Consider the following 11560-nt stretch of genomic DNA (forward strand, 5'->3'; position numbering starts at 1 on the left):
GAAAGGCCTTATTCGTCTATGACTCCACCTCCCCGAGCGCGGAGCAGCTCGTCCGCACTGTCGTCCGTGCCACCATCCGCCACGACCCCGGAATCGGCGCCTGGCTCGTGTGCCTCTTATTTCACGATTGCTTCGTCAGGGTCAGCCTATTTTTTTTTAAATAAAAGGCTCATGCCCGACTTTTATAGATAAAGCCAGCAGGCAGGATTTGAAATACACAGCCACAAACATCAAAATTTAAGGGAGTACGATTATGGCATGGCAGCCATAAAAGGCACGCAGGCCAATTACCTATGCGAAGGGGCAGCACAACCAAAGGGTCAGCCTCTTTCTGTCCTATCCGTCATCTACCTTTGCAGCGTGCGACGCCAGGAGCGTACAGGGTGTGTTTGTTCTTTATGTATGTGTTCGATCAGGGTGTGTCTGTTCTTTATGTGTGTGTTCGATCAGTTAAATATGCCAGCAATGGGACGACCAGCTAATGAGGTACATGATGTGGCTGTTCTTTTTGTTCCAGACCTGGGGCAACACATCGTTTGGAGCTACAATATGTGATTGTTATTGTTATTTTATACTTAAATAGGAGGTTTCTGCAAATTTCACAGGATGGTGGCGTCCACACTATAATTGACACATATGCTCCATCCAATGGCTATGATGTGATTGGTGCAGCCGGAGTACTCCATGCTTGGGAGTACAGGATATGCTCTCCGAAGCGGCGCTCATAAGAGGGAACATCAAAACATCGACTTCATTTATTGGCAAATGGAAGAGAACTTTATTTTACACAAAGAAAAAACATAATATAGCCGGTAGGTAGTACATAGTAGCCGGCTACTACCACAACACTCTCAGCGACGATGGGATAGCATGCATGCACCGGAATTCCCCGAGTGAAATTACGGTGCATGAAGAGACCTCCTCCTCGGCCCCTCAGATGGAGATGCTATTGGGGATGCCCCTGGCAGTGAGCCCTTTGGCCTCGCCCTTTTGGTCGGAGGTGTTGGGGTAGAGTAGCATGTACGGAAACTTGGCCGGCCCCGTGCGGTTCTTCAGCTGCGGGTTCGCGTTCATGGCCACCACCTGTTTCTCGATGTCCTCCAACCTCGCGCCGAACCGCTTGAACGCCTCCAGCGCCCTGGCGTCCGACGTCCACTCCGGCGTGTCGTGCTGCCCCAGGTAGAGCTCGTCGGAGGTATGCTTGGACAGTACCTCTATCAGCGAGATGCCGATGAGAGCGTGATACGGGCTGGTGATCGTGCGAAGGAAGACCTTCTCCGGGTCACGCTCCAGCTCCGCGTACTCCTTGGATCCTGGCTCCGGCATAGGGCACCTACTCGCCGATGGCTTGTTGGGGTGGTAACCAGAGTAAGGGTACTGCCCAAAGTTGACGGCCGCGTGCAGCGCTGACCCGATCCAGATAATGGTGGCGCAGGCCTTGACTAGCTCCGCCACCGTGTGCATGTTGGGCCACCACGCTGCGTCCTTGAGGTCGCCGTGACCGACCTCTCGCACCTCCTTCCACCATGCCTGTAGCTCCATGTCCCCCTGGAGCACGCCGTCGCCGGGGTAGTATATGGCCAGATAATCTGCCACCCACTGCTCGATTGCGTGCCAGACGGCCAGCCCGTCCGCCGCATACGGGTAGTCCTCGATGAGCAACCGCACCTTGTACGGGCTCAATGGGTCCTCCACTGCCATGCCCCTGGAACACCAGATTGATTAATTGTTACGAACCAATCCTCGCATTTAATCGATTTGTTTGCCATTCGCCTCTGTTTTTTAATTTCAAGGCTTGTTGAGGTATGTCCTCAGTAGAACCCTCTCACAATTTATGTTGTGCTATCTTGTGTGTGTGGACTCGTGTTGAACCTTATGACTGTGGTGGGTTTTTTATATATACAACGGGACTAAAGCTTTTTTCGATAATTGATTTGTCTGTTCAGTTATCCACCTCTTGATTAGATCGTCCGGGAGAGCTTGCTCGGTGAAGTTCCAGTTCTTGTAGGCGATGGAGGACAACGGCATCGCGTGCTTGCCCGGGAAGACGGTCAACTCGATGATGCCGTCCTCCTTGATGAGAAACTCCCGTGCCCTCGCATTGATGTTCATCGTGTCACGATAGTGCAGGTGAAGGAGCTTGTGCACCGGGTGGGTCACGCTCAGCTGCCTGTTGGTGGCGATGACAAACGGCTCCATCACTGCGTGTGTGTGGAGCCAGTGGCTGACGAGCTGGTGCCAGCCGTAGTCGTTCACGGAGACGTAGGCCTTGGCGAGCTGCCATATCCAGGCCTCAACGCCGGAGCCGACCGGCGTGGGCGTGTAAACGGTGCTCTTCGCAGTGGTCAGGCCATCCTTGATCAGGGGCGAGCTCAGTTCGATGGCAACCGGTGAGAGTGTCCCGTCCCCTTGCAGGAAGAGCAGAGTCCTCGTTGCGTAGACGAAGGTGCCGTCATGGTTGATGTCGATCAGGAATGGCATCAGGTTGTCGTGCTGGTCGACGATGTAGAGTCTGTTGCTGGTGAGCGCCTGCTGCACGGTGAAGCCATCGAGGCTCTTCCCGATCTGTGCCTCGGTGATGGTGCTGGTGTGGTCGCCGTATTTGCTAGGATCAAGTGTACTCTTGGGAGGGTACTCCTGCATGAATGCAATGTTCCAGGTTTATTAGATCCCTTTTATTTTGGGCTAAATTTTTATCAACAAATTTAACTAATAAAATGTAAACTATCTGTCATAAAAATTATACCGTCAAAAAGTTCTTTCAAATACAAATCTAAGAGCATCTCCAACAGCCACGCTATATAAGCGTTACGCCGGATATGTTTGGTTTTTAGCGCGCGCGCAACCGCTCAACGAGTTTCAGCGGAGGCGCAATAACCGCGCGCGCGACATAAAGAGTTCGTGCGTGGTCTGAAACGCCATCGCGCGACATTAATTTGCCGCGCCCGCTTCCGCACGCCGCACACTCAAGCGCTCGCGCCACTTTCGCCCCGCCCGCACCGCCGCCGACGAATTGGCCCGGTGGACGGACGCGCCGACACCACCCTCATCCCCTTCCTACACCCGCGACCCCTCTGCCGCCGCCGCCGCAAACCCTACCACGGGGAGCTTTGGCTTCGCCTCCGCCGAGCACCGGCATCGGGCGCGCCCTTTTCATGGGCCGCGGACGACCTCGGAGGAGCCGTCATGGAGGAGCGAGCTAGGTTGTTGAAATGGGAGAAGTAGTTGTTCTAAATGGACACATCTACCCTCGATGAGAAGCAAAAAGAGTACATCAATTTTGCCCAGGAAGAAGTGTTTGTCCAAAAAAGAGCCATGGTTGGCAGTGGCATGGGTGGCATGGGAGGCGGTGGCATGGGCGGCATGGGAGGCAGTGGCATGGGCGGCATTGGAGGCGGTGGCATTGGCGGCATGGGAGGCATCGGTGGCTTTGGAGCTACCATGGGTGGAATGGGTGGCATGGGTGGCTTCGGAGCTACCATGGACGGCATGGGTGGCATGGGTCGATTCGGAGTTACCATGGGAGGCATGAGTTTTGCGTCTCTCATGAGAGGCATGGAAGCACCTCCGGGCGGCATGGGTGGAATGTCTTCCGATGTGCCTCATCACACACCTTCCGTTGAAAATCTTGCCAACACCTTCCGAGCTCCACATGATGATGCGGCGCGCGTCAATGAAGAGGAGAAGGAAGAATCGTCTTCGGATGAGGATGATGAATCGGAGGAAGAGGAGGATGAAGACAAGGACGCGACATGATTGTTGATGGCCCATTCATTTGTGTGAACTTTTATGTCATGAACTTGGTTGGATGTGGGCATGAATTTGAAATTTTATGTCAAGAACTTGTTTGAATGATTTAAACTATGCCATGTTTTTGTTTTGATGTTTGAAATATCATTACCGTCTCCAAAATGCAACATTTGGCAAGCGCCGGCTGCTTGCGCGCGCTGCAGTCTTTAGCGCGTATGTTGAAACGGCTCGCGCGCACTAAACTTTGGAGCGGCCGCTGGAGCAGGCGCTCCTCGCGGCGCAAAAACTCATGAGCAACACGCTGCAAATGCTTTTTTAGCAGTGTACCTTTTGTAGCATATATTTTATATTTTATTAGTCATATAAATGATCAAAGTTTGGCTCAAAAATACTAGGGGGCCTAATAAATTCAAACGAAAGGTATTATACCATACCATGCATGAAATATTCACTTTATTTTTGCACATGCGTTCTACACTTTTGAAGCTGGGGATAACTTATATTTCTGCCTCAGCCGAACAATATGACCGATGGCACCTCCATGCATTATTTTATACAATGGTGGATATAGATGGATTATGCACTCACCGTGACGCGTTTGATCATCATCGGGTTCACGCCCGCAAGCATCTCCCTCGCAAACTCCTCGTCAGTCATCCATGCTTTCTCGTCCACTTGATGAAATTAATTAACACGCCAGAATGCATCCATTTAGTAGCAGTATGTGGTTAATTGATCATTTTCCTACCCAATTTTAGCACGTAAACATTCTTACCTTCGATGATTTGTGGCCTGGGGAAGCTGAAGAGGACGGAACCGGCATCAATGGGGACGAGGTCCTGTCCGAGCTGGAGCGGCAAGCGCTTGCGCACCTCCTGGAGGGCTGGGGTGTTGGGGAGCTTGACACCGCCCTCGTAGAGCTTGAGGACGTCCGCGAAGGAGTCGAAATCACCCAGGAAGTGTTTGACAAACTCCTTGATTTCGGCCTTGGCGAATTCCATTGTCGCCTCGATCGTGTTGACGAGGAAGTCCTTCTGCTTGAGATGTCCGAACATCTCGTCACGTGGCACATAGATGTCCTTTGCCTGGCTCTCGTGGTCGGGTTCTGCGGGACGTGCAATCGTCAAACTCAGTCCTACACGGCTAGAGAAAGAGGAAGCGAGCAGGAGAGGCTCTCACTGTTTTCCGAGGGCTTCCGGCCGGTGCGGCAGCGGCGCGGGTAGGGAAGGACCTTGGAGCCACCGAGGATGTCACGGTCGTCGCCGAGGTCGTTGTAGACGTCGTAGCGGTAGACTCGGTCATGGACCTTGTACGGTCCCTGCTCGTCGTCGCCCCTCAGGTTCCGGAGCTCGTCCTCGCGGTAGGGCTTTAGCGCCGCCGGCATCTGCTCCGGCAGGTACGTCTGCACGTTTGTTCCAGCAGACCCGATCAAATTAATGCATGGGGCACTGAGCAAGCAAACTAAATGTTTCATCGATCCTCTGCTGGTACGGGTAGGATCGCTCCAACTCACATCGTTGGTGAAGAAGACGCGGTTGTAGTGGTACACCGCCTGTGGGTACACCCACGAGTTGGCGATGAAGGTGACGGTGCCGCGGCCAGGGACATCGTGGATTTTAATTGTCTTGAAGAAGATCTCGGAGGCCGTGTGGTTCACGACGATGATGGCTAGCAGCTCGAACAGATCCGACGGGCAGTCGAGCGTGACGCTGAACTTGGACTCGCCCGCCGCGATCGACGGCAGGCTCGTGGTCCACTGCTCCAGGTTCGCCTCCGCGCCAACCTTCCCGCGCTTCCCGTTGTCTGCACACGTACAAGTGCAATAAGGCAGTGCGTCGATGATTGATCATGCCATATACGTACACGTACGTGCGTGCGTGCTGTGTGTACGTGCGCGCCCTTTTTTGTCCATGTCTCAAGCATTACATGCAATAATGGTGTCATTTTGTTTTGATGTTCCTCTGTTCTTTACTTATAATTTCGTCCTTGTGTAAGGAGATCTGCTTTTCTATGTACGAATTTACAAACGCAAAATGAGCGCTCACGTCACGTGCACGTGCACGCTGAGAGAATTAAGGGAGTGCTAGCTCACTGTGGTCGACGAGGGTGGAGATGATGAGCTGGCAGGTGACTCCCCCGTCGAGGAACTGGGTGTCGGCGAGGCCGCCGTCGCCGACGGTGGTGTCGAAGTCGTTCAAGGCGAGCACGTCCCTGCGCATCAGAGTAACGGAGCCCCTCAAGTTGAGCCCCCCCGTGACCCTGTGGTCGCTCGCGATGCCGCCAAACATCTTCTTGGTTCCTACGTACGTATGCTTCTATATATGTGAGGAGTCTGGTGGTGTGGTGTGTGAGAGCTTGGAGAGCAACCAAGGCTATTTATAGATGGACGAAATGGAGGGTGTGACCTCCCGTTGGGCACTGCCGCGTTGGACTGCAGATGCATCATTATTAGGGTACGGAGACAAGATATCGATTGTGTTTTCATGATGATGCAACCACAAACGTAAAGCAGAAGTTTCATCCGACAAAGGACCGTCCACGGAAGCTACCCCTAGGCAGGCCAACCCCACACACAACACCAATACATTAGGCTGGTCATAGTCGTGGTATCTTAGTACCATGCGCTCAGGACTAGTAAACATGCCGATGTGGCAGACAATTAAAGAAGAGAGAAAGGATTAAAGTAATATAGGTAGATACTATATCGTAATAAATGTTATGCTACTATATTTTTTATTTAACACAGTACAAATGCAAGCGCTCATACATACACGCATACACTCATTTCTATGAACACGGACACACACCCTACCTCTATGAGCATCTTCGAGAGACTGAGCCGCCATATCATCTTGAGATTTACAAAGTCAGAAATAATGCGAGCACCAGGACTTGAACCCTGGTGGGCTGGGGATATCACTGTCCCTCTAACCATCCAATCACAGATTGGTTCGCATGTTATGCTACTATATGTCATGCATGGCAATAAATAAGATCACATATGATACTAATCTAATAATACTATGCACTACATATAAAGGTAGTATCATATACTAGTAGTATCATATGCATGATACTAGTATATGATATTTTTCACTATGAGTAGCCCTAATGCAACCGCCTATTTCCTTGCAATCATGTCAGCACAACGATGTCAGCAGTGACAATAATCAAGCGAGAAAAGTTAGAATGTTATTTTTTGCGAGGCTAAAGTCAGACTATTTATTTCCTTCGTGATTAATAACTAACACAAATGCCCGTATGTTATGATGGGAGAAAACATTGAAATCTATCAACCATAGTTTTTTTTCTTACAACAATTTATGAACCATAATTGGCTGAGCGGAGAAACTGTGTTATGTGACAAAGGCCACTGATGGGGAAAAAAGATGGATGATTTGAGTATATCATGACTTGAGCTCACGACATGGGGTATGATTTTTCTTTTTGTGGGAAGACATGGGATATGATTAAAGGAGTATAAGTCCCTAAAGCCCAGTGTGTTGTCTCTCTTCGGGTTCGACATTTTTCCCATGAGACCCAATTGATTTTGTTTTCCTTATCAATTGGCTCCACCAGTATCGCCCTATCATGGAGCTCAGTTTCTCGCAGGGCCTTTGTTATGTCAAAGAATGCCAGTGACCGGATGACCTGTCCGGGTGCTTGAGACCGGTTTGAAGCGCCCGGGTGGGCCACTTTTTTTTTACCGATCAGTGATCGAACGGTCTGTTCGTGCATTTGAGGCGGTTTTGAGCGCCCAGCTGTAAATGCTCTAATATATTGTATGTATTCTAGGTAAATACAAACAATAGTAATCGAGTAAGTCACAGAAGAAAGTGTGGAACGACAACATGCATAACCCTGTATGGGTGGCGCTTGAGTTATAGGTGCCTAGGCAACATCGACTAGAGCAATCAACAAGAAAATTGATGTCCTTGATAGTCATATAAGAAGCTATCAACAAGACTTCATGGGCCGAAGCTGTTCATAAGAAACTATCAACAAGACTTCATGGGTCGAAGCCGTGCATGCTAATTGTCAAATCTGAAGGCACGTTCATAAAGACGAATGTCTATATGTGTTTGGAAGCATTTGTATATATATGGTGTTTTACAAGAAGAGTAAACTAAAGTGTGCATATATACAAATCAAAGGGCATTCACATATCGGTCGTCGGTGAAGAAGATGCGGTTGTAGTGTGATGCATTGCCTGTGGGTACACCTACGAGTTGGCGATGAAGGTGAGGGTGCCATGGTCGGGCACATCGACGGCGATGGTCTTGAGGAAGAACTCTATCGGAGGCCCGGTTGTTCTTGACGATGACGACGCCTGGCAAAATCAGATCCACCGACCAGTCGAATGTGACGCTGAACTTGGACTTGCCCATCGTGATCGACGGCACGCTCGTGGTCCACTGCTCCAGGTTTGCCTCCGCGCCCCACCTTCCCGTTGTCTGCACATGTTCGCACGTGGTAATACGTATGTAAATGCAATAAGTCGGTGCACGGATCATGCCATGTACATACACTTACGCGCGTGCATGCTGTGTGCGTGCCGGGGTGGGGTGACACCGCGCGGCGGGATGGTGGCGACATGGCGGCGAAGGAGGGGACGGGGAAGGTTGTAGCGGCGGCGACGGCTGCAGCGAGGTGGGTCGATCGTCGGTGGCGGTGGCAGGGCCGTCGCAGTCGGCCATGGGGTCAGACAGCGGCCGACAGGCGGCGTGCGGAGGAGGCGGGCGTCGGGCGGGCACCGGGAATTTTTAGAGTGAGCGGTTGGGCTTTGACGCGAGACTGGCCGTTTTACATCACCAAGTGCCTGATGATGTATATTGGATCACCAAGCGTTGTATTTTACATCTAAATTATCTATTGTATCAACGCTTTTAGGCCTTGCTTTTAGTCTTCCGCACTTCGATCCTCCTCAAGTTTGTTCATTCTATTCATATTATTTTTTTGATTGCAAATTTTATAGGTAGCTTACCAAGCTGACCGCTTGATATCCATTATATCCATATTGATACTCCCTCATGTCTATATTACCTCTGTATCAAAACATTAGGCGTCCGTTTTGAGTTCAATTGTTACGGAGGGTACTTGTGTTTCATTTCGGCAAGGGCACCTCCTACTACCCTGCCATTGGCCCTAATAACCAAACCGCCAAGCCATAGAACTTCTTTGAATGTTTAGTAAGGTGCTAAAATTTTGAAAATATGGATTTGTGGTCGCTCAACTTGCGTTCTCATGCAAATATGGTGTGTGTACGCGGGCATATCCGTCGTTTGCATGGCATGCCACGCGTGCATGGCCCCACGGTCAGCGACTATTCACTAGTGCAGAACCGGGCAATAGCACCGGTTCGTAAGGCCCTTTAGTGCCGGTCTGGTAACCGGCACTAAATTGTAGGCACTAAAGCCCCCCCCCCCTTTAGTACCGGTTCAGCACGAACCGGTGCTAAAGGGCAACCACTGGCACGAGCCAGCTTCGGGGGCAGGGAGCCCTTTAGTACCGGTTGGTGTTATCAACCGGTATTAAAAGGTTGGGGGGTTTTGGGTTTATGATTTCTTTTTCATTTAATTTTGTGTTTTCCATTTAATTATTTTTCGTTTGCTGGTATTTTACGATACTACATATTGTACACGTTATGCATATATATAAATAGAATTTCTAGTAGAACCGATCATTACGAATGTCTCACAACCACCATTAATTAATTCACATATATACACACATGTATATATATATATATATATATATATATATATATATATATACAATTTCTCCTAATTGGTGCCTTCGGAGCCAGTGGCATTAGCCTAGCTAATTGGTGTCTTCGGAGCACGATAACAATTGGAAGTGGTTCATGGGGCGGTAGCGGGTAATAGTATTCTCCTTTGGGATCTATGATCTGGTCAAGCAAAAATCCCGCTATTTCCTCTTGAATTGCTTCTATGCGGTCCTATGCTAGGAGCTTGTCCCGCACCTCTTTGAACTGTTAAGAAGGACATCAATATGCATGTGTATTAGTTGTGTGACTAGATATCAATAATGGTGTAAAAATTGTGAATAGTATTCTGACAATCGATATCGTACCCACTCTTGTCTTTGAGATTTGCTCCTTTCGGACGTCATCATGCGAATGTTCTCGCAAACATAGTATGCACATAGATCATTCCCCGGCGCCTACTTCAGGGCCTTTACGAGAATGGAATTTGATCAGATAATAATTAATCGAGTATGATAATTAAAGAGATGGCAGCTAGCTAGTATTACTTAATTACTTACCTTGGGTTGATACCATTTCAGATTTTGTTTCCATGGGCCTGGAGTGGCCCTGATGAACTTTGCCCAAGCCCTGCCCGCCGACAAAGAAAATGAATAAATGGGTTATTAAATAGTTGTTATCAGGAACTGACGAACTAATTAAATATGCCGAGATATAGTTAATAATGATTGAAATTGCCTGTTGACTATCCCCTTCACGATGGTGTAGTCACTTGCTTTCTTAAGTAGTGAGTCTAGTACTTCAACTGTTCCTTCATCAACTTTAATGATTAACAAGATCCAGTGAAATCTGCATGCACACACGTTTGCATGTCTTAATTAAGCGGGCATATGTAAGCAAAAACATGTAGCTAGCTAGTAGGGAAAAACAGAATTTGTAGTACAAGACAGTGTGACTCTCTGGAAGTTGTAAGGAAGTAGTATATCTTCATTGTATTTGAGGTCCTTGAAGAACTCTAGCATGCTTTGCTCTACACTTTTTTCGTGATATGGATCTATTTTCCATGTGTATTCATTAGTGATATTTGGGTCAACGAACCCAATGCCATAGCGTCCACCTTTTTTCATTTGATAAATCTTCATCCTTCATAATACCATAGAAAAGAATATAGTGAGGATAATTACAGGTAATGATTGATCAAAATGATCACTACAGCTAGTTTGAGACTTAAATTACAGAAAGAAATCACTTACAGACAATAGCAACTGACGATAGATTTGTCGAGTGCGTCTTGATTGTATAGCTGAAATAGTTCTGAATACTCAACGGTCACAGCTTTCTCATGGTAGTAATGATCCTTCTTGACATTCACCATGAGGGACTCTCGATTGGAAATCTTGATAATGTCCATGTACCATTGATGCAATTCATACATTCTCGTTGGGAGCTTATTGACCTCCTCTGGCTCGACCAAAGGTTGGCCCCGGGCATATTTCCGTTTTATTTCCTCCTCTTTAGTCGGAGACATGGGCTCGATATCGAGGAGTTGTCCAACAGTGATCCCGATCGTTTCAGCCTGCGCAATATGCTCCTCGGTTATTACCACACCGCCCACCCCGGAAACGTTAACGTTTTGCCCACAATAATATTGGGTGCGCCTACTCTCATGTGTTGTTGGCACAACAAGCGGGGGGATTGATTGCGCCGCCTGTTCTCCCAGCTGGGGAACGGTTTTACCGCTCCTTTTGCCAGCTGATTTGCTCGAGCTCGAGCTCGCCTCTTTCTGTAGACACGCTCGATTTAACTTCTTGATGTGGCACTCATAGTCTGTGTCAACAGGCTTGGGAGCTGGTGCTCTAGCCATACGAATGAAGTGGTCAATCTTTTCCACAGGCACTTTCTCCCTTGGCGGCAGTGGCGGTTTCGGTGCAAAATGGGCTTCCACCTCGGCCTTCGATATGGCGACGTTTTCCTCCTCGGACTTGTCGTAAGGCCTCTGCGGAAGAGGCGCGAGGCTTGGACCACATTGAAATCGCTTGCCTCCGCCTATACCTCCAGTACTACCTCGACTTGTACCGCTACGCA

The 11560-nt window shown here is 49.0% G+C and overlaps 1 protein-coding gene across 1 annotated transcript; it reads right to left on the minus strand.

Annotated features, from left to right (window-relative positions):
* Nucleotides 1–814: 814 nt before the first annotated feature.
* On the minus strand, nucleotides 815–6083 carry LOC147963914 (linoleate 9S-lipoxygenase 1-like). The gene is made up of 7 exons (XM_087531353.1): nucleotides 5843–6083; nucleotides 5264–5553; nucleotides 4930–5152; nucleotides 4526–4855; nucleotides 4339–4424; nucleotides 1955–2637; nucleotides 815–1705 (listed from the first exon to the last, which is right to left on the minus strand). Exons 1-7 carry the CDS (start codon nucleotides 6036–6038, stop codon nucleotides 934–936), a joined length of 2580 nt encoding a protein of 859 aa, XP_087387479.1. The 5' UTR covers nucleotides 6039–6083; the 3' UTR covers nucleotides 815–933.
* Between the last annotated feature and the right edge of the window lie 5477 nt (nucleotides 6084–11560).

Source organism: Triticum urartu, chromosome 6A (assembly GCF_056163025.1).
Source record: "Triticum urartu cultivar PI428250 chromosome 6A, HENAU_Tu73, whole genome shotgun sequence".
Taxonomy (NCBI): Eukaryota; Viridiplantae; Streptophyta; class Magnoliopsida; order Poales; family Poaceae; genus Triticum; species Triticum urartu.

What these genes read in the sequence shown, in the direction of transcription:
- LOC147963914 (XM_087531353.1), bottom strand. Translation starts at nt 6,038, where the DNA reads ATGTTTGGCGGCATCGCGAGCGACCACAGGGTCACGGGGGGGCTCAAC. An exon ending in GCGTCTTCTTCACCAACGAT is followed by an intron (nt 5,153 to 5,263) that starts GTGAGTTGGAGC and finishes ACAAACGTGCAG; the next exon opens with ACGTACCTGCCGGAGCAGAT. An exon ending in CAGGCCACAAATCATCGAAG is followed by an intron (nt 4,425 to 4,525) that starts GTAAGAATGTTT and finishes AATTTCATCAAG; the next exon opens with TGGACGAGAAAGCATGGATG.